The 26,801-nt window shown below is 47.9% G+C and overlaps 1 protein-coding gene across 2 annotated transcripts in view; it reads right to left on the bottom strand.

The window, feature by feature from the left end:
* Positions 1 to 967: 967 nt before the first annotated feature.
* SELENBP1 (selenium binding protein 1) overlaps positions 968 to 26,801 on the bottom strand; it is a 44,341-nt gene continuing 18,507 nt past the window's right edge. For both annotated transcript variants that reach the window (XM_006113944.5, XM_006113943.5), the window contains exons 3-12: positions 26,057 to 26,169; positions 21,793 to 21,978; positions 18,652 to 18,772; positions 16,996 to 17,178; positions 14,945 to 15,123; positions 12,586 to 12,664; positions 10,655 to 10,776; positions 9,955 to 10,047; positions 9,333 to 9,451; positions 968 to 2,258 (exon numbers count right to left, since the gene is read on the bottom strand). In XM_006113944.5, coding sequence (XP_006114006.1) covers positions 2,096 to 2,258; positions 9,333 to 9,451; positions 9,955 to 10,047; positions 10,655 to 10,776; positions 12,586 to 12,664; positions 14,945 to 15,123; positions 16,996 to 17,178; positions 18,652 to 18,772; positions 21,793 to 21,978; positions 26,057 to 26,169 — 1,358 coding nt within the window. In that variant the 3' untranslated portion in view covers positions 968 to 2,095. The remainder of the gene's footprint in view (positions 2,259 to 9,332; positions 9,452 to 9,954; positions 10,048 to 10,654; positions 10,777 to 12,585; positions 12,665 to 14,944; positions 15,124 to 16,995; positions 17,179 to 18,651; positions 18,773 to 21,792; positions 21,979 to 26,056; positions 26,170 to 26,801) is intronic.

Raw genomic sequence — 26,801 nt, forward strand, 5'->3', positions numbered from 1 at the left:
TGTCTACACTGGCCCTTTTCTGGAATAGTTTTTCCGGAAAAGGACTTTTGCCCGAACGGGAGCAACATAGTTTTTCCGGAAAAGCACTGACAATTTTACAGTAGATCGTCATTGCTTTTCCGGAAAAGCAAGCGGCCAGTGTAGACAGCTTTCAAGTTATTCCAGAAAAGTGGCTGCTTTTCCGGAATAAGTGGCCCAGTGTAGACATAGCCCTCGGGTTTATACCAGCTGGTTTCTGGAATTAAAAAAACATTTGCGTGCCAAGTTCATGGCCATGAAAAATTATCATGGACCATGAAGTCTGGTCTTCCCCTGTGAAATCTGGTCTTTTGAGTGCTTTTGCTCTATGCTATACAGATTTCACTGGGGGAGACCAGTGTTTTGCAAGTTGGTGGTCCTGACCCAAAAGGGAGTTGCAGGAGGGATTACAAGGTTATGTGAGGGGGTTGAGGTCACGGTCCTGCCACCCCTACTTCCACGCTGCCTCTAGAGCTGGGCGGGTGCAGAGTAGTGGCTATTCTCTGGACACTCAGAAGCAGAACAGATGCAGTGGCAATACCATGCCAGGCCGTCCTTATTTTTGCACCGCTGCTTGCAGTAGTTCTATGTTCAGAGTGGACTTCCCAGGCAGTAGTTACTGCCCTCCAGCTGCCCAGCATAGAACTATGGGCAGCAGTACTGCAATCCCCCAGCAAAACCTTGCAACCCTTCCTCCAACTTCTTTTTCAGTAAAGACCCCTACAATTACAACAACATGAGAAAATTTCAAATTTAAATTGCTGAAATTTGCAATTTTTAACAAAATGAACCAAAATGGACTGTGAATTTGGTAGTGCCCGCCCCATAAGAGATTTTAGGCACATGGGTTTCCTTCATTTTTAGAAACATGATTAATGAATCACTCTCTTACATATTCTGCTCCCTGAAAGATGTGGAAGAGTTAAAAGTTAGGACATGGAAATTTAAGTGGTGCAAAAAACAATTTTATTATTTGTTTAAGCAGTTTCAGTGCTCCGTTGCTGCACAAGAAAGAAAATACAAACCAGCTTCAGGAAACAGACATCAATTTTTGGACTACAACCCAATCCTGTTTACACAATGCTGTGCAATAGGCCATTGACTAAATCATAAATGCATGAAATTAAACAGAAACAAGTTCTCTGTGCTGGAATAAGGGTGTCCCTACATGCAGTATTCAGTTATTGTGCTTTACATTTTCACTTTACCTTAATCCATTTAATGTTTGAGTACAAAAAAACCCTCTAAAGCTTGAATGATTAAAGTTTACTGGAAAGAGAAAAATCAATGTTTCCACCACTCTCTTGTATGGGATTAAAATAGGAAACTAGTCATTACAAAGAATGGTTGGAGCCTTGTGCTGGCACAGGGCTGTTGTATTTGGTCTTGGCTACCACCCTAGACATGCAGATCACAGGTTCCTTGTTATTAGGCCCAGAGACTGGATGGAGAAGAATTTAAGTCCAAGCCTAATTATAAAAGCATTGCCTCTCAGAGGCGCCTAGGTGTGTGTGAATTTCCCAGGCTACTGGGTGGGGGCTCAAGCCAGTTCTGTATGAGATGGATGAAAAGGAACCCCTAAATATTGAACCTGTCTCTGGCTGCTGCCGGCGCTACCTGGCAGAAGGGTTCATATACGTGCCCCAAATAGCCCTGGCCCCTCCATTAACTCTTCCCATTTAGGAAGTCTAGCAAGATGTTAATGTCTGTAGCATCATTTAGGAGACTTTGGCATGAAGGCAGCTGCCAGAATCCCTCTTTACAGATGACCCCCAGGAGTCAGACTCCTACATGTTTATGGCCATCAGTGAATAGACAGGCCATCAAGCATAGGAGAGGGTAGAGAAGTAAGCAAGACACCATATTCTGTGGCTGGAGACATGCCCTTGGCTGTCTCAGCCAGGAGCATGCAAGCAGGTACAGGGCTTCTGTGGCTTAGCACCCACGAAAATCTAGACAGCTGTAGTGACAAAGCCCCATCTGATCAGACCCACCTATGCCTTTATACACCGATCATTGAGATGAGAGAGCGAGACACACACACCCACACACCCCAACAAGCACCTACATGCCACAATTAGATCCAGATATCAGAGCTGCAGTCTCCACCAGGGTAGCGGAGCTCATGAGCGAGTACGGGTCCATTCGGTTCTTTCCCAAAATCCACTAGGAAATGTTTGTTCACCTTCAGTCCACCTTTTTCGGTGTTCACATCAATCTGCAGCATGACAGAGCCTTCCCTGAACAAGGGACAAGAAAGCACATGTTGGGAGGGGGGAAAAAAGAGGGCTGGTTTAAGAGATTCCTACATTTTGCTCTTCTCTTCAAGATTTTCTAGTTAAACAAGAGTTCCTTTAGACAGTGTATAGATGAGCCCCCAGCTTCAACGTTTGCACACTGCAAGGGTGCTCAGAACTGGAATTCCAGTCAGGGACCCAGACCAAGGAGGTTAAAATGAGCTTATTTAGGTAAACATGTAACTGCTGAAAACTGTGTAAGTGTAACCACATATTGGCTCCTTCTCCACCCCCCTACTGTATCAGAGGCAGCAGCCAGGGTGGGGGGCAGGTGGCTCTCCAGAAGCTGATGCTTGTGGAGAGCCAGCTTCAAAGCCAGCTCCCGGTGAGTACCAGCTTCCTGCTCCTCTTACTCATGAGGTGTTGGGCGGGGAGGGCTGCGTGGAACCATGAAGGTTAACTAATGAGCCCAGGCTCATCAGTTAACCATGTACACAACTACACTTTCACATCCCTAACCCAAATGTAATCCCTAACCCATTGTGATAGGCAAAGTTTTCAGCGTCATTACAGTGCAGGTTCTCTGAACTCCACTGAACCCCCAGCAGAGGCCTGGGGGTCACACTCAGAGAGTTACACCGCTCCCTTGAAAACTTTGACCTAATGCAGCCAATGAACGAGAGGTGACTATGACTAGACGTGTAGCTATGTATTAACTGCAAGTGAGAAGCAAGCTGCACCAGGCCCTCATGTAATCATGTGGGAAACTATCTGTTTCGTGTAATAAAAATAAAGGTATCTGAGCAATTCAATATTGAGCATGTGGAGCAATTTGAGTATTGAATGTATGGAAGCAAAAGGAAGTACTCACCCTGTGCAGTAATGACTGTTCAAGGTGTGTGTCCCCGTGAGTGCTCCCCTGTAGGTGATGGGACTTCCCAGAGCTGCAGAGTGGAGCTTTTTTGAGCAGTTGTCAGCGGGCTGCACATGCGTCAAGAGCACCTCATGCCGCTCTCGCTTTGATGCACTGCGCACCCGGCCCGACTCCCCCTTCAGTTCCTCTCCGCCCAAGTGACTAAGACGCTGAGTAGAGGGGAGGGAGGGAGGGTTGTGGAGCACCCACGGGGGAACACGCCTCGAAGAAGTCGTTACTGCACAGGATGAGTAGCTTTCTTTTCTTCTTCAGGTGATGCCTCCATGGGTGCAAAGAGAGCGTCTAGACTGCACGTTGAACTTTCGAAAAAGCGGCTTGCTTTTTTGAAAGAAAGCATCCAGTGAGTCTGGATGCTCTCTTTCGAAGAAGCCCTATTTACATTCAAGAACGCCTTCTTTCGAAAGAGGAACTTTCGAAAGAAGGCGTTCTTCCTCGTAAATTGAGGTTTACCACCATCGAAAGAAAAGCCGCGTTCTTTCGATTTAATTTCGAAAGAACGCGGCTGCAGTCTAGACGCAGGTGAGGTTTTTTCGAAAAAAGGCTACTTTTTTCGAAAAAACCCCTGAGTCTGGACACAGCCCTGGTGACTACAAACCAGTACTAGCCATGGATGGTGGGATTTGGAGTCACTTCTTGGCAGCTGAAGATAATACCACAGTAGCCACTACTGTACCTGCTGCCAATTGAGGCATTATGGCATAGTGTCTGGCAAAAGTGTGGTCTGATGACCAAGTGGCAGCTAGGTACATGTCCTTAAGGGCCACGTTGCCTTGGAAAGCCGTGGAAGTTGCAGTGGCATGGGTCGAACATGCATTCAGTGGAACTGTCAATGGTTTGTTGCGGAGGGCACAGCACGGCAGTATACACGATGTTATGTATTTGGAGATAACGTTGCACAGAAATTGGTGTGCCCTTTGAATGTGTCGTGATGGATATGAACAGATGTGGGGACCTCCAGAATGACTGTGTCCTGTCTATATAAAAGGCCAGAGCCCTGCAGATGTCGAGGGTAAGGAGCATCGCATCCCTGGCGGATGCATTAGGCTTGGGAAAAATGTTGGTAGTGCGATGGGCTCGTTGACATGGAAAGCCATGCTGATCTTGGGTAAAAATGTTGGGTACGGTCGTAAGGTCACTTTGTCCTTGGTAAAGATTGTATATAGTGGACCCACCCTGAGGGCTCCTGTCTCACTAACTCTCCTTGTAGAGATGATGGCTGTCAAGAATAACACCTTAATTAGTAGGAGTGGGCAAGTTGTTATGGGCTTAAAGGGAGATCTCATGAGACAGTCCAGAACTAGGTTCAGGTCCCAGGAAGGGGGAGGAACATTATGTGGAGGGTAGATGTTCTGGAGACCCTTCAGGAACCTCCTTGTTATGGGGTGTGTAAAGACAGATGATCCATCTATTAGTTTGTGGTGTACTTTGACAAAGGAGATTGATAAGCCTCCGGTTTTCAGGTGGTATATGTAGTTGAGAATATAATGAAGTGGTATGTTGTGACCTGCTGACACCAAGAGGAAAACCGCTTCCATTTCTGCAGGTAAGTGGCTCTGGTTGATGATCTTCTACTCAGTAGAAGAACAGATCTCACTTGTTCTGAACAGGGATTCTGTTCCGTGGAACCAGACAGGAGCCACGCATGCAGGTGAAGAGTGTGGGGTTGGGGCTGAAGCAGTTTGCCTCCATCCTGGAAGAGGATATCGTGACGGGACAGGAGCAATAAGGCCTTGCTATGGACATCAAGTGTAGGTATGGGAACCAGGTTTATCTGGCTCATGATGGAGCTAGGAAGATGACCAGAGCTCAGTCCGTACAGATCTTGCATAGGATTCTGGGAATGAATAGGATGCCAGGGAAAGTGTAGTGTAGGGGCTTGTCCCAGTGGATCCCAGGAATGTTCTGGGAACTTTTGCCCAGTGCCACTCATGAACAGAAGCGGGAGCACTTGGTGTTGCTGGGGGTTGCAGAGAGATCTATGGAAGGATATCCCCAATGGCAAAAGATGGAAATAAGCACTGTGGAGTGTAGTTCCTACTCATGATCGATTGAAAAATTGCGGCTCAGCGCGTCTGCCCAGATGTTGTCCACCCAGGTAAGTATGACGCTTTGAGGGTGATCCCGTGATGGATGTACCAATTCCAGAAGTAGGTTGCTTCTGCACAGAGTGACGGGGAGTGGGCCCCTCCCTGTCTGTTTATATAAAACATTGTGGTCATATTGTCGGTAAGTATATGCACAGCACGATTGGCGATGATGGTGACAAAGTGGTTGCAAGCATTCATCACAGCCCTGAGTTTGATGAGACTTATATGCAGGGCAGATTCGTGCAGCAACCATTTGCCCTGAACGACGTACTGGTGCAGGTGTGCACCCCAGCCCATGAAGGAGGCATCAGTCGTAATCTGTATCGATGGTTTGGGTTGGTGAAAGGGTACTCCTGCTAGGTGGTTTCTGGGTAGCATCCATCATCTGAGTGAGTCCAGCACCTTCTTGGGAACGATGACCTGCTTGTGCAGAGAATGATGAGCAGGCTGGTAGACAGATGCTAGCCAGTGCTGCAGAGCTCGGAAATGGAGGCATGCATACTGGACGACGCAAGTGGTGGGAGCCATATGTCCCATCAATTGGAGGCAGGTAAGTGCCGTAGTGGAAGGGCCGGTAGTTAATATAGTCACGAGGTCGCATAGCTCAGTGAAGTGGTGGTGTGGGAGTCAATGAGTCGAGACAGGCCCCAATGAACTCTATGCCCTGTGCGGGCTCCAGAGTTGATTTCTGTTCGTTTATCAGGAGGCCCAGATGATAGCACAAATGTTTGGTTCTTGAGACTATGTTGGTAGTTTCCACATGGGTCTGGCCTTTTATAAGGCAGTTACCTAAGTATAGAAAGATCACGACTTCCTGCTGCCGGAGGTAAGCTGTAACTGCAGCAAGGACCTTTGAAAAGACCCAGGGGGGCAGAGGACAGCCGAAAGGTAGGACTCTGTACTGGAAGTGGTCATCTCCCGCAGTGAATCAGAGGTACCATCTGTGTGATGGGTGTATGGGGATGTGAAAATATGCGTCCTGTAGGTCGAGGGCTGTGAACCAGTCCCCTTCATCCAGTTCTGGTATAATTGAAGCCAGAGTTACCATCCTGAATTGTTGTTTCCGCAGGAATTTGTTTAGCTTGCGGAGATCTAATATAGGTCTCCAGCCCTCTGTGTGCTTCTGAATCAGGAAGTATTTGGAGTAGACTCCTCTTCCCCAGAAAGCATCCAGTACCCTCTCTATTGCTCCTAAATAGAGGAGGTGATTGATTTCTTGTTTGAGAAGAGCTTCATGAGAGGAATCCCTGAAGAGGGACAGGGAAGGGAGAAGGGTAAGGGGAAGAGATGTGAAGGAGATGACATATCCTGTGCAGATGATTTCTAGCACCCACTAGTCTGATGTTATAGAGTCCCATTGGCGGTAAAAGAGACAAAGTCTGTTGGTGAACAGGTGGTAGTGGCTTGTTGGCAGAGGATGAAAGGAGAAGTCGGGCGGACCCTCGACCAAATGTTCAAATTTGCTGCTTAGTTGCCTGGGAACTGGAAGACCAGGACTGAGGTGGGCACTTTCTTTGAGTTCATTGTCTGGGACGGTTATAGTCGTATGGCTTTTGTTGTGCACAGTTGTGATAGCTGTCTCTATTTCTGTTCTATGGGGTATAATGCTTCCGGTGATACGGAGATGTGTACATGTCAAGTGTTCGAAGTGTAGTACGTGAGACCTTGCTGCTATGCAGCTAAGCAGGCATTTGCCAAATTTCATCTGAGACTAAATGTTCTTCAGGAGACGATGTTGTTTCTCCTTGACTTCCTACAACTGGACGTCTTTTCTCACAGCTACTCTTCTGAAAAGCTCTTGGAATTGCTTCAAATCATCTGTCGGGTGAGAATCTTCTGGTATTACCGCTTCATCAGGGGATGATGATCAATTATTGGCCGGAAAATCTCCATGGTCTTGGACTTCCATGTGTTCATCAGGGATTTGACCCTCCTTCTCGTCCGAGTCCACAGTGGTTGGCATGGTACGGGCTGGCAAGAGTGGAGGAGGTTTCCTTGCTGGAGTAGATGCGGCTGTGGACCGTCTTCTACGTGAAACGCAGTGGTCCCATGACGACCAGCAGGGAGGGTGGTGGGGTTGAGAATATGGCCACTCCGAATACCAGAGCGGATGCCGTGGTCTACCGTGGTGGTAATAGAGATGATGATAAGTAGTGGGGGAGGAGCGTTGTGATGAGAAAAAGTTCCTCTAATCATCATCATGAAACACAACATGCTCAGAAAGTACAGGAGAACCCACATAGTGTGAGGAAGCATACGTTGAGAATGGCAGTGGAGAAGTGTCCCTGGAGGGGACGGGAGGAGAGGAGCGCCATGCCTGCTGCTTATCTCAGGTGCCAGCAAAGCGCATTGTGCCTGGCTCCTGTCATGGTGAGCGGAATGTGCTGGTGCCGAGGTCCCTTTGGGGGGAGGTATTGGCTCAGGTGCTGAGGAGCATGGGTTTGACATGAGCCCCTTGTGTGCGGGCTGTTTGTTTGATGGTGCCACTTTTGTCGGTGCCACGTCTCTTAGTATTGCCGGCACCGACGTGGACGCGCACCGGTGAAAGCTCTGTGGCGCCGATGATGCTTTTTTTGGCACTGGGGCCATTCACAGTGCGGCAGTAGCTGTGCCAAACTAAGAGCCTACTACATGGTGCCAGAAGTGCCCGGTGTGTTCCCTTTGGCCACACTGGGAGACAATGATTTCAAGGGGGACGGTCTCTTTTCTGGGCATTTGTGGGGCAGCAGGGAGGTAACTCTTTTTGTATTGAGCCTGCCCTGGAGGCAAAGAGGATTGTGAGTCCTTAGCCAGTTGAATAGCTTTCTTGAACAAAATCATTCGGAGCTGGATCTCCCTATCTCCCCTGGCTCTGGCTGTGAGACTGCAGCAATGATCACATATTGGGGGCACATGAGCTTCCCCTAAGCAGCAAATGCAGGCTGAATGTTTGTCTGAGACCGGTATTGGCTCCTGAAATGTCTCACATTCCTTAAAGCCAGGCAAACCCAGCATTGTGTAGTCAGTGAACGTCTGAATCTCGCAGAGGTGTTAACTGACACTCTGCAGTTTCTCTCGCCTTCTTTTGCCTCCCTGTTTGCTCTTGTTGTTTCATTTTCTCTTCATCTTTTTTTCTTTTCTTTTTCAGGAATGAAGAGATAAAACACAAATAATAATAATAATCTGAAGAGAAGGGATAAGGCTAACTCATTTTCTCCGTGAGGAGGATGAAACATTGAGGTGAACAAAGAGCTCCGTCTGTGACCAAAGGCAGTAGAAGAGGTACTGAAGGGGGGGAGAGGAGGGAGGTTGGGTTGTGTGCATAGGGCACCAAAGTGAGAGTGGCGCTCGGCGCTCTTTGCGCACACACATGGCCTGCTGACAACTGCTCAAAAAAGCTCTGCTTTGCGGTGACGGGACGTCCTGTCACCAATAGTGGAGTACCCACGGGGACATCACCCGGAGAAGAATATAGGTTTCCCGTAGGCTAGGTTATCTAATGAATTCTTCCCCGACCACCCTGCTGCAGGACTGGAAGAATGATTTCAACATCAGACACTGTTAAAGTGGGCAGATGCTCATGTTCTGTTGTACCTATAAAATGTGGGCTAATTCTTACAGGTGTGTTAAACCCTCATGTAGGTTAGTAGTGTGCAACGAGCTAATAAAGCCAGTCTTCCTGCGAGGGAGGTGAATGGTTAACCAGCAAGGACTGGAGCAGTCCCCCGCTCACCATGGGCAGGGGGCTACTCCAGCCCTGTGGGATTCACCATAGTTAGGGGCTGCTCTGGCCAGCTGCAGCAGCCTCCATCTGCAGCAGGGTGTGTATTTGTGCTCCTGCCTGGTTGCAGCAACCGGGACGACTGCTCCAGCCCTACTGGACCTGGAGCAGTCCCCCCTGCTCGCCCTTTAATCATTTAAACAATTAAGCAGGGTTTTATGTCCCTTCTTCCTGCCCACATCCATGCGTCATTGGAGGTGCTGCAAACAAACATCACCCACTTCCACTGAGGGGCTTCTGCGGTAGGCACAGCTGCCTATGGCCGTAAGTTTTCTCATCCAAGAAAGGTTTCTTACTTGACAAGATCTGGGTAAAACTGCTTGTCCCATGCGCTGTAGAGGGAAGTGGTGACATACAGTCTCTTGCCATCCAAGCTCAGCTGGATCATCTGAGGTCCACCTTGAACTCTCTTCCCCTGGTGTTACAGGAAAACAAGACTTGGGTTTATAAGCTGGCAGTGGCATCACAAGGAAAGAAGAACACAACAACAGGGAGCCCATCAGCATGGCAGGTTCTGCTCCTGGCAGAACATCAGCCAGCCAGCATTCCTAGATTCTTGGGGTGGGGACCCCCAGCATTTGGGCAAAGTTCAGTTCTAATCAAGATTGACTGCTTGCTGAAATCATTAGTTGTTCAAGGGGGAGTGCATTTTCCAGTTGGATTCTTTCCTTTAAATCCATGCCTCTGGTTCTTGGGATGTGTCCCAGCTACATACATAGACTGGGTTATGCCAGAAAGGGCCTCATTACACAGCATCTAGTGACACAAAAGTCCTATTGTACATAGATGGCAGTTTTCCCTTAGTAAAATGTGCAGAATCTGGCACTCACATAGGAAGTGTGAGCTGCATGCACTGAGAGAGCTGCCAGTAGAGATGAGACTTAACGGAGGAGTGGGGAAAGAGCCAGCATTGCTCACCTGGATCACAAAAGGCTCTGGCTGACAGTTCAGCTCGTGGTCTTCCACCACCACTATTGGCCCGTCTCTTGGGATTTTGCCTCCCAGGAACACCTGTAAACAAAGGGATGTGCCACAAAGACATCAGGGGCTGCATGGGCAGTGAGTGAAGGTAGGGCTGGGGAAGACAAGCCCACAGCCTTGCCCCTTCTGCCCAGGCCCCAAGCTATCCCCACAGCACCACAGAGGTGGCAGCACAGGCCCCAGCCTCCCTGGCCCCAAAGCTCAGGGAGGGTGGAGAGCACACGGCACCGGCCCCCCCCCCAGCCCCAGAGCATGGAGGGGGCAGAGGGTGCATGGCCCCAGCCTCCCTGGCCCTGAAGCATGGAGAGGGAGGAGGGCCCGCAGTTCCAGCCTCTGTGGCCCTAGAGCCTGGGGAGGGCAGGTGCTCAGGGGCAGCAACACTCCGCCCCAGAACGCCTACAGTAGGCGTTCTGGGGTGGAGTGTGGGCAGAACCAGGCTGGCAGTTTGGGAAGGCAACGCCTTCCCCCGTCTAGCATGCCCAGGAGGGTCTGCATGTATGAAAGGAATACGGCCATGAAGGCACGGAACTGACCATCTATCCCCTATGCAAAATAAAACTATCCTTTTCTCTCCTAAAGAGATGGGGATCCCCAGCTTCACAACCGAGTAAAAGAAGCCTTTATGACTCTGGTTTACCTGTCCCACCAGTTTGGGCTTCCGAGTGTTGGAGATGTCATATTGGCGAATGTCTCCATGGAGCCAGTTGCTGAAATACAGGTACCTGTCATCCAGTGAGATCAGGATGTCGGTAATGAGACCTTAGAGAGAGCAGACAGAGGTGGAGTCAGGACACACTGAGAGAGCAGCTCGCATGGCCATGCATCAGTCTCGCTTAGAATCCCAGCCACAGGACTTCAGCACAGACCCACATCAGACAAACCTAGTTCAGATATGAAACCTGGGCCCCAAGCACCGTCTTTCAAACTCCAAGCAGCCCGCACGGGTGGAGGAACCAAACCCAGTCTCCTGCACGGTAGTTCACAAGAACAGCTGACCAGAACCTACTCCTCAAGCTAGAGTATTCTCAGTCAGCAGCTAGTGATAGAATATTAGCATGATCCACATGGACACTATGTTGGAGAATCCAAACTGATCCATGGATCCAGGATCGGCATGTTTAAGCTGCTTTGGGAAGGAATAGGTTCCCCGCACAGGCTGGCATCTGTAGGAGTTGGACCCAGACTCATCTATGATTGAATGGCTACCTTTCTATCTGATCTAGGTCAGCTAGAGCAGTGTTTCTCAACCTTTCTTTTATAAAGTACCCCTTTTTAAAAAAACAAATTATAAGTACCCCCAGTACCTACAGTTTTCAGACACACACATTTTTTTCTACCATTGTAACACACTTGTTTAAACAACTTAATCGTAGCTGAGCAGGCGATGAAATTTTTGGATGTAAAAAGTACAAAAATAATAAATTGCTGTAAAACTTAAAACAAAAATTCAGTTTTCTCCAAATTTCAGGTGTGTTGACGTATCTCCCAGACTTCTCTCAAGTACCCCTAAGGGTTTTCATATCACTGGTTGAGAAACACTGAGCTAGACTATGTAGCTGTTTAATTATTGTGCCTAGCTGGGAGGGGGTCCTGAGATGGCTACAAAGGATGAAAGATCTGCCAGCAAGACAAGCTACAGAAGAGTTCTTGGCACCTCAGGGAGGTGCTGGAGAAAGGTAACTTCAAGGCAAATGGCCTGAAGGAGGGCTGAGGAAGGACAAGAGGAAGATGGCCTCCAGTAGTCAGCCCTGAAATAGGAAGGACAGAAAGGAAACAGGGAAAAGCCACTGGGAACTGTAGCCAAGGCCGGGCCGAGAAACAGTTTTGTTTTGAGGTTTTGCTTAAGTTTTATAGAAGGAGAATAAAACCACGCCTGGAAAAAGAAGACTCGATGTGGCAATGAGTCCTCCAAGGGCTGGAGAGACATGTTGGTGCTTTACAGACACTGTTTCTACTATTGGGGGCATGGGGAGAAAACTGCAGGCAGTGATGTTATGGTCGTTAAATTGGAGATGTGGAAGGACGAGAGGCATGGATTGAAAGGAGAAGGTCCAATTGGAAAGTGGGCCAACCAGTGATCTGGATCTCAGTTGAGAGACCCGCAAGTCCCTTTAGATGAGGAAGGGGTGCCCCAAATACCGGGGCCAGTTGGCATTCACCCTCCCATATATCTGCTCAAGGGCAACCAGCTACCTCAGGGAGAAGGTGATAACTATTGTGTGAGAGTGATGATTAACGGGTAAGGGTCCAAAGGATCCATCTTGGAGTTCAAAGGGGATAGCAGAAGAATCTTCCATTGGACGAGATGCTGGCCCCCTCCTTAGAGCTTCAGTTAAGATGAGCCAGATTTCCACTCCCAACACACATTGGCAGGTCTTAATACAAATAGATTTGCCATTTGAGGGTTACTTGCAATTTTCTGAGGGTATGCCTAAGTACTTGTATAACTAATAAGCTCCTCCATATGTTTCCTGCAAAAAGTGTTTGCCGTTCATTGACAAGATGCTCAACCTAGCTGCAGAACCTGATACATGCTGGAGAAACATTTTTAAATGTGCTTTCACTAACCTGGCATTTCAGGAAACATCCAACCCTCCACCTTCTTGCTGGGCACTTGGACCACCTTCTCTGCTGCCCAATTTCCATTCTGTCAAGAGTAAACATAATATTCCATTGCGGTAAGTCAACAAGAACTCAGTTATGCAAGGCAGAGGCAGACTAAGTACGTGATAGTGTATACCTAGAATATACCAAGGTACTGCAAATATACGTTAACAATCAAGGTGAATAGTAAATAAGCGACTAATTGGAAGCACAGAGTTAATGATTACACCACCTGTCAGTACTAAAAATAGAAGCATAGTTCATTGGACCTCAACAATAGCTTAGGTTTTGAGCACAGATTAGGGGTTGTGTCTACACTACAGATGCTACAGTGGCACAGCTATGGCACTACAACAGCGCTGCTGCAGTATAGACATGTGCTACATCAACATACAGGGTTCTGAGTTAATCACCCCTCTGAGAGGCTGCAGCTAGGTGTATGGAAGAATCCATTGTCCTAGCAGTGTCTGTACCAGGGCTTTAATCAATTTACCTAAGTCTCTCTGGGATGTGAATGTTGTATGATTTAGCTAAATCAACCCAGGCCAAGGGGGCACCTGTCCTGGAAAGCCCACATCAGGCCATCCTGAGGGGGGGCGCAGAGGCCTGGGGCAACACTCCCCCCTCAGTATCCCAGGTACAGGGGTTGGGGTAAGCCCACTCCCACAGGCCCCACGCCCATTCCACCCCTTCCCCAAGCCTCACCCCACCACCTGGCTCCCTCTCCCGAGAAACATGGCCCAGACAATTATGGGGGCATGGCACAGTGGCAGCAGGGTTCACCTCCCTCCCCACTCACCCCACAGGTGGTGAAAGCTAGAACAGCCTAGCAACCTGCTCCGCTCTGCCCTGACCTTCCATCCCACTGTGCCCAGCTTCGTCGGGGAGCTTTGCTTCCCCCTGCTACAGAGAAGCAGAGTGCAGCAGGCTGGGAGAAGAGGGTGGCAGGGCAGAGTGGAGCAAGCTCACTTATGCTCCTGCTGCCACAGTGGGTGAGGAGGAGGTGGGCGGGCGAACCCTGATGCTGCCATGCAAGGTCCACTTAATCCCCAGACTCTTCAGGGCCCAAGATTCCTGGCCGCTGCTCCTGCTACCATGGCAATGGCAGGACTGGTGCTCTGGGCCCTTTAAATCACTGACAGAGCCCCAGGTGGTGCACTCTGGGGGGCACTGAAGGTATGGTTGGAGGGAAGTAGCCGCCAACCCTATACCTTCCTTCTGAGTCCCCACCCATTCTGGGGGCCCAGAGCCAGGCCTGACCCAGCCTCAGTTTGTCCACCATCTGATAAAATCTGTTGGCCACCCTGGATCAAGTTAGCTTTTAGGTATAGGCCAAGGAGAGGGGGAAAACCATGAAGGGTTTGGAGGCTTGGTGCAGTCTATGGAACTGAGGCTGTATCTCCCCAATACAACCACTTTGCACAAGCCATTAGCACAGAACATAAAGAACATGGGAGGGAAAATACAGCAGCCAGTGTGCCAGTTAGTTCACTGTAAGGAGTCTAGATAATGATCTACGCATCTTGGAAAATCCATTTAATACCACTTAAGCTGTTCTCTAAATCCACCATAAGATGCAAAATAAATGTCTTTTATGTGAACTTCACCTTGTACTTAGTTGTGAACAAAGTACTTTCCCCAGACCTGAAGAAGAGCTTTGAGTATTCTTGAAAGCTTTGTCTCTTCCACCAACAGAAGTTGTTTTAGTACAAGATATTACCTCACTTAACTTGTCCTCTCAAATTAATTGCAGTCAGAACAAGAACGCTATTGTAAGAACAGATTGTTTGGCAAGACCTCTCCAAGCCACCCATTTCTCAAGAGCTGAACTGTTCATTTTAAAGTGGTTAGAGACTGGGGGCATATTGTTTCACACGGGATATTGGCTCTTCTTGGGCTCCCAATCTAGCAAGTACTGGATTTGTTAACTACCTCTTATTTCCAAATGTTTACTGTTTTGTAAAGGCATTGGCAGGGCTCAGTCGACACTGAGAATTCAGAAACTTAGCCCAAAACATAGAACTTTAAGAGTTTGTGGGAGCTTCCAGTCTAATAATTTGTATTGGACTACTGATTTCCTCTGGGAACAAATAGTATTTTCCTGGGCCTGCTAGACCAAAGATTTGGCTCTGTACATAGTCTGTCTGGGAGATGCATTATTTCATAGAGCTACACAACTTAGTGAACTTGGATGCACCAAAAAAAAAAAAAAAAAAAAGATGCTGCCCAAATCTATGATTCCCACTAAATGGCCATGTGATTTTCTGAAATATGCTTATGTTTAATATGCTTGCTTTTTGCCACATGCTGCTAGAGAGCTTACCTCTGTCTTGTAGAAGCGATGGATTGCACTACTCAGAGCACAGCCAACATATCCCTCTGCTGCATCTGGATTGTGGAGAAATCTAATTTCCAGAGGAATGGAGTCTTCCCCCAGGTCAATCGATTGGGTGAGGACATGAGTGGTCCAGTCCCACACGTTAATGTAACGGCCATAGCGCCCTGAGAGATCAAGTCAAACAAAATCAAGTCAGGAGAGTTGATTTTAGCCTTGGAGAAAAACCAATTTGGAGAGTGCAGACTGACAGCTAAGCTATTAAATACCTCTGGCAAGGAGAGTTATTGTAGCTGCAGCCTTTCCTAGAGGAATACATGAGAACATGAGGAAAACAAAGGACAAGATAGGCCCATTACTCAATGAGGGGGGAAGGGAAAACAATATAAAAAAATATGGAAATGGCAGATAAAAAAATGGCTTTTTTGTTTTAATTTTCACCAAAAAGTTTAGTAATGAGGGACATCTCCGGGGCACCTGGTGCTGGCCACGGTTGGCAGACAGGCTACTGGGCTAGATGGACCTTTGGTCTGACCCAGTATGGCCGTTCTTATGTACTTCTCTCTGATAGAACCTATCCAGGTGACTCATTGGTTCACAAGAGATTTAAATGATGGACTGACTGAGCAATGGTTACCCAGATCTATTAGTCTCTAGCATCATTATACAGAGGGATGGTTGGGATGTGTGTCTGGTGCCCATCTTGTTAAGCACGGGAATAAATTGCCTAGGGAGGTTATGAAATCTTTATTATTAGAGCACAGCCAAGGAGTTGTGTCTACATTATAGATACTACAGTTAGACAAACACCTGTCAGAGATTGTCTAGCCAGATAATAATACTTAGTCCTGCCTTGAGTGCAGAGAACTGCACCAATGGACTCTCGGGTCCCTTTCAGACCAATGATTATATGAAAGGTTTCAAGTGCTCAAGAGCATAGCAAATGGGCATTGACTCTCAACCATATGAGCATGCCAAAAACCTTCATCCATTTTAAAATTGTCACAGGTGAGGAGTCAAGCGTCAGATTGTGCGATTCTTGTCACACCACAACCCCTTGACTTGTGTCCAGTAGAAAACAGAGATAGAATGTGTTCATTGGGAGACCAGAGGGCCTCCATTCATTGAACTCTTAGGTTTGCACACACCAGGTTAGCTATATGCAGGTCTTTTCAAAAGCAGCATGTGTGGTCCCCAACAGTTTGGCTGTGTCTACACTGGGCCACTTATTCCGGAAAAGCAGGCGCTTTTCCGGAATAACTTGCCAGCTGTCTACACTGGCTGCTTGCTTTTCCGGAAAAGCAATGACGATCTACTGTAAAATTGTCAGTGTTTTTCCGGAAAAACTATGCTGCTCCCGTTCGGGCAAAAGTCCTTTTCCGGAAAAACTATTCCGGAAAAGGGCCAGTGTAGACAGCACGTTAGTCTTTTCCGCAAAAAAGCCCCGATTGCGAAAATGATGATCGGGGCTTTTTTCCGGAAAAGCGCGTCTACATTGGCCACGAACGCTTTTCCGGAAAAAGTGCTTTTCCGGAAAAGCATCCTGCCAATGTAGACGCGCTTTTTCCAGAAATACTTATAATGGAAAACTGTTCCGTTTTAAGCATTTCCGGAAAAGGGTGCCAGTGTAGACGTAGCCTTTGGGTCTGCCATTGTTTCCCATTGCAGTGACTGGGAAGGACAAGGTGGCCACAGACTAAATTAAGATGCCCCTTACCCTGCATAGCTGAATTCTGATACTGGGTACAAGTCTATATCAGCCCGTATGGAAAGTCTAGTTCCTAAGGTTTTGCTGAACTTCTGATGCTCAGTCTATTTAAAGAACACTTACAGTACATTTGTCTGCTTTGTCTGGAGCCATATATATTGTGATCATTAACAACTGCTATAGACTAGCTCTGTAGACATCTTAACATGATAATTTTGCTTATGCACTCTGATGAAATCACCAGCTTCCATAGAAGAGTCACTGCATGCAATCCTTGCTTTACTGAAACCGGACCAGAATTTCACAAAATTTTAAACAAACATGCCCTCACCAGTCTTTAGGTCTGCTGGGTCTAAACCATATGCCAAGACTTTTGGGACTCCCCATTCCGTGCTCATCAGGACATTATGCCGTGGCTGGTACCAGAAGTCATAGCCAAGCGCAGGGATATTGGATCCTTTCTCCCAGTTCCCCTTCACCTCAAAAGTCTTTCCATCGAGCAAGATAAAGCCAGCTGAGACCAAAACCGAAACAAAACAATGCACAATGTAAGAGTTCAAGCAGGATAAGATACAATGTCAGAGTGAACTCCTCTTCAAATAGTCTGTAGCACATTTCCTGTACTCTGAGGAGGGTGGTGAAAGAATTCTGTAAAGAGATGGTTTTTTTCTGTACTTTCCATTGCAAGAGATTTCATTAATATTTCCAACAGGCATCAACATAACTCAGAGTTTTTCCTACCAAAGATTCAACGGGGAATTCTCTTAACATACAAGTGTTCCTAACCGGACATATATGTCAACTGGCCAAGCAAAGTGAAGCCCAGTACAACTCAATGGCATTTCTGTTGTTCTATATGAAAAAACTCTGGAAGGCAGCATCTGATCCAATTCTAAAATTTCAGGGAACGATATAAGAGTGGATTGGCACAAGACTATTTGGGTGCAAATCAGAAAAATAGAAAAGCCTGATTCAGAGGAAAATCAGGAGCCCCAAACTGCCTGGTTCTGCAGTACCTGCGGGCAGGTGCCCACACCACAGACACAGCTGTCACCTTGTTAGGCTCACAGCTCTCAAGGACTGAATGATGCATTCTGGATACTCCTATTACCCTGAGGGGATGTCTCCTAATCAGGATTGAATGACAAGGTGTGAAATTGCTCTGCCATTCCTCCTGAAGTACCTATTCTGTAGTTAAGCAGAGAACTTTAGACTCCAGGACTGCTAATGGCCAGCAGCACAAAGGGATTGCAAGATCTCAATAAGGCTTTCAGTTCTGTAGCAAGGATTCCCTCTCTTGCAGGGGTGAAAGTGACTTCCATTTCTTATAGGTACTGGGGGTGGAGGGGAGGAGTCGGGTCAAGGCAGGTGCTGGGGGAGGGGGTATTGTGATACAACAATATCTGTAAGAAATTTAAATATGGGATAGAGTGCGGGGGCTCAGGGCAGTGGATTGGGAGGCATGGGGGAATCAGGTGAGGGGATGGAGATGGGTGTATGTGTGGAGGAGTGAAGACATGGAGTTTGGCAACATGGGTGGGGGGGAAATCAGGCAATTCCAGAATGATGGGGTGTCTTGGGGCTGCCCTGCGGCAGTCCCTGGGCAGGCCGGGTTACCTGGCTGACTGCTGGGTCCCTGCCCCATGCTGCTGTTCTTCTTCCTGTATTGCCTGATGTCCTGTAAGTGTGGTGAGAGAGGTGCAGCAGCACAGGTCAGATATGGACACCAGGAGCCCATCTGGATGTGCACACACCTCTTATAGTGTGTCCCCCCTCACAGCTGGCCCTTTTAATCCACCTGGCTGCCCGCTGCTGCTTGTGGGGACACTGCCAGCCTGCAGTAGAGCCCCAGGAGCCTAAATAGGAGCACATCATGTCTCTTCCACTTGCTGTGGAGTGTCTCAGCGCTAGCCAACTCCCTCTTACCAGAGCGGTGCACCACCGTACTGTCCCCGTACTCTCTTGAATGACTAAGGAGGATAAATACCTTTGCCATTGCCAGACGGGTCTCCCATAGTGCTGATCATGATCTCACCATTGCCCAAGCAGTGAGTTGTGTGCGGATTGGCTAGGTTGCACTTCCAGAATACATCCACTGGCTCAATCATCTAAGGAGATTTTAAATGCAGTTAATCTTTGGTCAGGCCACTCCTCAATCAAAATCAGAGTATTAACTCCCATCCCCATGGGGCAGAGTTTCCTGTCATCTTAAAACTCTTCTGATACCATCGACATGTTTCGTTAGTCTATAAAGTGCTACCAGACCGTTTGTTATTTTTTCAAAGTTCTAGGCTGCTGGGTTTTAATTTCCACTTGCAAACTCAACTCCTGTATGTTTTGCACTTGGCCAGACAGAAGGAAACTATGAGCAAAGCTGGGCAAAATTTTTCCACTGAAACATTCCCCCAGCACCCTAAAAAAAAAAGCAGATTTGGGGCTATCAAAACATGTAATAAATTCATGTCAATTTAATCAAACTGTTTTGTTTGGGAGGAACTAGGGACGGGGTGGGGGGAAAGAGACCAGGAGAATCAAGGAAAATATTAATGAAAAAAAACTTAAATATTTAGATTTTTCTTAATTGATGATTTTTTGTTTCAAAGTTTTAAGAGTGAAAAAAAGTCCGAAATTTAAACAAAATGCATCATTTTGGATTAAACAAAACTAATTTCCTTTTTCTACTTTTCCAGAATTGCAAATGAACTGAAAAATATATTGTTTGCTCAGCTTCAACAATAAAGAGAGAATAAACAAAACCATAGTGCTTTTCTTGCCTGAAGTGCAAAGGTACGAGTTTATATATGTAATCAATTCCCCTATCGCTAGGTGGTTCTCCTGAAGAACATGTACCCTGCTGCTACTTTCAAAGCAAGCATGGCCCAGAGATACTCAGTAAATCAGAAAGCCAGAGCCTATATCTGTGGCACACTGGAGTGGACTGTTCCCTCAATACATGGATAGACGAACTAGATGGAATATAGTCTGTCTGTGACTCAGCAAGATATCAGTCAGCTAAACCGTGACAGCAAAATCTTTATAAACGGGGATTGCATTAGAGGCAAAGAGAACATTGCCTGATTTTCAGCTGGCAATATTGGTAAGAAAAAGGAGGTAATTCTGTCTTAATAAAAGTATTTTTTTTTTAAATAAATGAGCTAATTCAAAGCAGACTTCATTGCCCTAAAGCAGGGACTTTTTCCCCCTTAATGCCCAAGTATGTACTGTATGTCACACTTGTTACCCAAGACTATGAAAAGAAACGCAGTAACCCTAAACTACAAGTTGCACCTAGAGGGCACCAATTGACAGCAGGTTGTGAGATGTTGGTGTTCCTCTCCATCAGTGTTTCTGAAAGTGTTCCGCAGAATCACTTTGAGAAAACACATTAAATTGGCTCCGTTTTGCTCTTTACAGCCAAGGGAAGCATCAGGAAGTGGTGGCCTGGCCCATGCCACTTCCCACAGCTCCCCGTGGCTGCAAAAGATGAAACAGAGCCAATGGGAGCCACAAGGCTCCATGGCTGCGGCGCCAGTAAATAAACAAACCGGGGAGGCCAGTTAATGTGTTTCTCAAAGTGATTCCGTGGAACGCTTTCAGAAACACTGGTCTACATATAGAACTCAAGGATTTGAGAACTTTGAGTCCTCTTTGGCTGTGGAAAAGCAGCAATTTTCTTAAACGTGAAGACTTTTGATCCTGACCAGTTACGTTCTCCAAGGGTATGTCTATACAGAAAAGTTATTTCAAAATAACAGCCATTATTTTGAAATAACTTTACTAGCATCTACACAGCCAAACCGCTATTTCGAAATTAATTTGAAATAGCGGAGCGCTTATTTCGAATTTGGTAAACCTCATTCCATGAGGAATAACACCAAATTCAAAATAGCTATTTCGAAATAAGTGCTGTGTAGACACTTATTTCGAAATAGGGGGCCTCCAGCCTTCCCAGGGTGCCCTTGTGGCCACTATAGCCTCAACCAAGAACACTCTTCTCCCTCCCCACTCCCCAGAGCCCTTAAAGGGGTTGACTCTGGCCACAGTGCCTGTGGCAGCTCCAAGCCTGCCAGCCCAGAGCCAGCAGTCACTGCCCCTGACTCAGTGGCCCCAAAACATGAGCCAGCAAGCCACTGGGAGCCATCCCATCCACCGCTCCCCAGGAGCAGTCTGTGCCAGCTCCCAGGAGCCTGCCAGGGCCCAGAGAAGGTGGGCACCTTCCTGATCCAGGGTGGAGATCATGGACCTTATTCAGTTTGGGGGAGATGCCCTCAACGTCCATGATCTCTGCACTAGGTGGAAGAATGCAGCCGTCTATGGCAGGATAGCTGCCAGCCTGGCCACCAAAGGCCACATGCGAACCCAGGAGCAGGTTTGCATGAAAATCAAGTTGGTTCGGTGAGACTCCACCAACCCTGAGCCCTGAGCTTCTCCTCCCCCTTCTTCCCCTTGCTTCCCCCTTCCAGCTCCCTCCTCCCAGGTTTCCCCCTCCCCTCTCCCACCCTGTCTTCTCCCCTCTCCCACCTCCTTTCTCCAGTCTCTCCAGAGTTTCATTCACCCCCCCCCTCCCAGTTTTGTTAAATAAAGAGGGTTTGTGTTCATGAAAATACATGTATTTTATTTGACATCAGGAAGGGCTGTTAGGGAGAGGTAAATGGAAGGACGTGAGGGAGAAATGAGGCACAAGCCCCCAGTGGGGCATACCAGGGAGGCTCTCAGTGCTCCTCAGGTGGAAGCTCTCCCACAGGGCCTCCTGGATACTGACAGCCCCTTGAAGCACAGGCCTCAGATAGCCTCAGGCAGCAGCCACACAAAGTAACTCTTGACCTGAGACCCTGCAGGACCTGGTTCCAGCTGGCCTTAAATGTGATTCAGTGTCCAATCAGTGTGGACACGCTATTTTGAAATAGCAAAACGCTATTTCAAAATGCATTTTGTGTGTAGATACGTTATTTCAAAATAACTTATTTCAAATGAACTATTTTGAAATAAGATATTTCAAAATAATGCTGTAGTGTAGACATACTGCAAAAGTCCTAAAAACCTGCTTTGGATTTGTTCATCCACTCTTATAAGTCTTATTTCCCAGCTCCTAAGTAAGACAGATATCTTGGAACCACCTCAGACATACTTTATGCATCCTGGGAGCCCGCATATCTGTGCCCACATCCACCACATAAATACGGGAGGAAATCAGACTGGGAAGAATCAACCGGTTCCGTTTCTTTGTGACATCACCAAAGCTGCTGCTGCAGGTGTTCCACCCAGAGTGATGGAGCTCATCTCGGAGGTTGGGCATGGGCAGGCGATGGATCACCTATACAGTCAAAGGCATGGTTCAGATTCAGTCAGTACAAAAGGCAGTTGCTCCCAGAAAAACAGTTCTTTAGAGATACTCTCACTCCAGGCCGTTAGCATAGGAGACCAGAAGCCAGGACTCCTGAGTTCTATTCCTGGCTCTCTTCTTTCATCGTGCTGGGTGACATCTGGCAAATCACTTCACTTCTCTGTGAATCAGTGATAGGGTGTCCATCCCACATAAGGCCGGAAGGGGTTAAAATGCACCAATTAAACACTTAGGTTGCATTTGGGGTAGGAGCCAGGGAGCAAGGAGGACTAATTAGAGATGAAGCTAAGCTAAAGAGGAACTGGAGGGGCCTGTAGCTGAGAGTAGGAGGCAGGTGGGCAGGCACTGTTAGGCTGAGAGAAGGTCAGGTCACCCAGGCTATGTCTACATTGCACAGTTATTTTGGAATAAGCTATTCCAGAATAGTTATTCCGAAATAGCACAACTACACTGCAGGGAAGCCTCAAAATTAGTCTGAGGCCAGCTTCCCTAACGTAGACGTGCTATCTCGACTTAGAGCCCCAGGAGGAATAACTAAGAATGACCCTGGAGAGGGGCTATTTTGAAATAGCCGAAGTGGAGCATCTACACACACCTTATTTCGAAATAGATTTCGGAACAGGCGTTATTCCTCATAGAATGAGTTTTTTACAGAAGTCAGAATAAGCCATCCATTATTTTGAAATAACGGAATTGCTGTGTGGACGCTCGCAAAGTTGTTTCGGAATAATGACCGTTATTCCGAAATAACTTTGCTGTGTAGACACACCCCAGGGATACAGCAGTGAGAGATAGGACCGTGCAGACCTTATTGTAAGGTGCTTGGGCTGGAACCTAGTGGAGAGGGTGGGCCTGGTTTTCCCATGGGCTTGATGTTCCCTATTAGCCATTGGGGAAGTGGCACCGGTAAGGGGGCAGTGAAAGAGAAGACCAATGGGGACAACAAGTCCTGAGATACTTTGATACACATGATTTCCCCAGAAAGAGAAAACTACAGTGACCTGGCTGGAGGGCTGAGCTATGAAGCAGGAGTGGTTGAATCCTGAGAGAGTAAGACAGCGAGTAATAGCATGCAACCACCACAAGAAGGGACGGTGCCCTCACAAAAGCTAATCCTCAGATGCAGCCAGAAGGAGGCATGCTAGAGTGAAGAGAGCACCTTGTGACAGCATCACGCTTGAATTTGGACATCATGGTATCCTAACCTTTGTTTTTTAATGGTATGTTGTGAAATGTAGCTAATATTGGGAAAATAGAAAGACTTGGCAGCACTTGCAAGAAATACAGAATAGCAAGTGAAAACAATAACATTTATCTCAGCAGGAATGCTCTGAATTTACAAGATTTATCTGATTACAGCTGGGACAAGTCGTGGCAAACTGATTGCAGTTAACCGTCATTTACATTCTTGCTGCTGGTTCTTAGCAGCATTTTGTGTGCAGTTAAGAAACATGGAGAGATCAGTAGTTAAGTCTCTTTAAGAAACTAGGTTCCCCAGTAAGAGTTTCAGCAATAATTATGCACAGGAACAACTATGACAAGATGTCTTGCCAATACAGATCAACTTCCCCTCCAGTGCATTTTAATGCTGGAGATCCGAGACTGGAATGCATTAAGCAATTTGAGACGTACAAACATCTTAGTAGAGGTTGAACCTCTCTTATATGGCACTTTCTGGTACAGCAACATCCGTGATCTGGCAGGACCACAGACATTGCTGGGCCAGAGAGCACCTGGACAAGAGAGCTCCAGCAGTTCCGGGACAGGGAGCCCAGCAACTAGGGCTGGCAGTGGAGTCTAGCCTGGGGGAGGGAGCCGGACTGGTGGCTGGGTCAGAAACCCAGGAACAAAGAGCCTGGCAGCTGTGGCTGGTAGCAGAGCCAGGAAGGCAACCAGGGGGCAGGGAGCTTGGCAGTCAGGGCCAGCAGCAGAGCCTTGTGGTCAGGAAGGGAAGCTGGCCAGGTCTGCTGATGAACTCTGGGAGAGTCCAGAGTCCATCAGCAGAGGGGCTGGAATTGACCTCCCCTGGTCCAACAAACTCCCTTGTTCAAGGTTCCAAGATTGCTGGACCAGGAAGGTCCAACCAGTATTTAAAATGCAGTTTAAATTACACTTAAAAAAACAACAACTATGCACTCATTGGTCCTAAAACCCAGGTCTACCAGGTAACTGGAAGCTGTAGTCTTGGCCAAGACTGTGCTTTCCTATTTCATGACAGAGAGGGTTAGTTTCATAGACTTCCTAAATCACTCTAGGGAGGTAAATAACTGTTAAAACAGTGAACTGGTTAAATGGATAAAATTATCCTGGTTAACGAGTTATCTGTTGGCAGCTGGGTGGACAGCAGCTGGGGCCAGGTTCCTGCCCACCCTCCTGGGCTGTGTCAGAGGGGCCTAGTCCTGCATGATGGCCTGTGCCAGTGCAGCCAGGGTCCTACTTGTCCAGCAGGGCTGTTGCAGCTGGGCAAGGGGTCCCGCTAACCCGCTTACCCAGGAGGCTCCAGCACAGCTGGGGCACCACCTGCCCTGCTTTGGCATGGCTGCAATCCCACCTGACTGCCTAGGATGCTCCGGCCTGGCCAGAGCCAGGGTCCCGCCTAGCCGCCCAGGCCATGCTAGCATGGCCAGGGCTGGGGTTCCGCCAGCACGGTTGGGGCTGAGGTCCCATTGGTGTGCTCCAGCACAGCTGAGGTCTGACCGGTCTGACAGCTAAGACCACTCCAGTGTGGCCAGGGCTGGGGTCTGGCCTGGCCGCATAGGAGGGCTGGGGTCCTGAATGGCCACTCTGGCCCAGCCAGGGCTCGGGTTCCACCAGTGTGGCAGAGCTGAGGCCCCACCTAGCTGCCCAGGCCACTCCAGCACGGCTGTGTCCAGGGTCTTGCCTGGTCACCTGGGCTGCTGTGGTGCAGCCTGTGCTGGGGTTTCGCCTGCGCGTTCAGGACTGGGGTCCTGGCCTGGTCATCCCAGCCATGCCTGCATGGCCAGGGCTGGGGAGGCTGATTCAGTCATGGTCCTGCCTGCTGCTCCTGCACAGCCAACAGGACTCAGCCAGGGCTGCTCCAGCCTGGCGCAGTTGGCTGTCCAACCGGTTACCCCGTATGCATTCCATCAGCCTTATGCTTACCAGATAACGGGTTAAGCAGTTAACCTTTTACATCCTTAAATCACTCTAATCACCTTAAACAAACCAATAACTGCGAAGCCTGAGGGACACACCAAATAAATTTGTTCCTGCAGTGATTAGTAATCTTGCTCAATATCCATTGACAATGGCATTTCGGAGGGACCTAAGTTGCTCACTAAGTCTTTGAAAGAGATCTGGGAACAGTAGCTAAATATTGGCCTTCAGCAATCCCTGGAAGATTCCCAAGCCCAAGTTTAGAAAGTGGCTGAAAACACAATGCAAATACACCGCTAAGCCACTGAGTTGTTTTCTTATAGCTTTGATGTGAATTCATAAGCCGTTCAAATCCAAGAGAATGAAATAGGAGCCAGCTGAGCTACCCATGACCTGGGGTTTCATTTTGAACTTGCTGCACATCTCTAAGAAACGTAGCATGGCTAGACTGACAGTCAACACAGAGATGTCTGTTTGAAAGTGGTGAGGAAGAAAACGGAGGAGACAGTAGACAAAGTAAGATTAAGGCGGAATCCGTGGGATCCAACCTACTTAGCCATAAGAGGCCCCAGATAGGATAGCAAGAAGTTGAGCAGGAGAAAATGCAACATAAAGCAGAGCTGAAACAACTAACGGGCTGAGCTGCCCCATTTGGCAGGAAAATCGATGGCTCAGGAAAGGGCACAAGACAAGAATCCATCCAGGATGGAGGAGAGAGAGAGAGAGAGAGAGACTGTCCAGGCTCCTTCAAATTTTGGTGCATCAGGTCCTCATTTAGGTCAAGGATATTGGCAAAGACAGAAAGATTTTCCCTCTGAAGAATGGGTTCAAGGAGCTGCAGCAGAGAGTGTTACTAACCAGCAGTAAAGCAGCCTGGGTCAGGCCAGGCTAGGTACGGAGGATTAGAGCCAGAATCTTGGCAGAAGGGTACCTGACAGTAGTGTGGAGATTTGGGGTCAATATCCACGGTAGCCAGATAGTCAGGCTTCTCTATTCCAGTGTTCCTGTAGATACAGGGCAGGTACACAATCTTCTCTCTGGGACCTTGCAAGGCAGAGAGCTGGTTTAAGTCAACAGAAATCAGTGCAATGCTACCCCCAAAGCAAGCCTTGGAGGAATCTCTCACGGGGCTGGATTTGCTCAAATGGGGAATCTGTGTCTTCATTGTGTAGGGAAGCACACAAGACAAGGTCAGTCTGAAGGAGTTTCCCTGCCTGTAGTGTGGCCCGTTCCCAGTCTGCGACTCTATTAGCCCCTCTTTGCTCATGGAAGACTCATCCCTGGATCAGAGAGATTTCTGAAGGGCCCTCGAAATGCAAAGTGTTCTCGGAGAGAGCGGGAATCTCCCTGACCCTTACAAGGATTTTCAGTCTTTCTATTATGCCAGTTGCTCTAGTCAAACGTCAGTGTACCAGCATATGCTAGCCAGCTATGGAGCATCGCACTGGTTATATCAAGCAGGGGAGCAGCAGCAGCCTTTAAAATACATTGAGCCCTTAGAATAAAATCTTGGCCTCAGTGAGGTCAATTGCAAATGCACAATGACTTCAGTGTGATTAGAATCTCATCCCACACTGCTAACAACAAGATTAGAACGGGACTATCCATAGCACCCAATAGTGGAAGAGTAGGACCCAGTATGGCCGTTTTTATGTTAGCAGGGGCTGGGTCCTCAG

Source organism: Pelodiscus sinensis, chromosome 22 (genome assembly GCF_052426305.1).
Source record: "Pelodiscus sinensis isolate ZL-2025 chromosome 22, ASM5242630v1, whole genome shotgun sequence".
Classification (NCBI taxonomy): Eukaryota; Metazoa; Chordata; order Testudines; family Trionychidae; genus Pelodiscus; species Pelodiscus sinensis.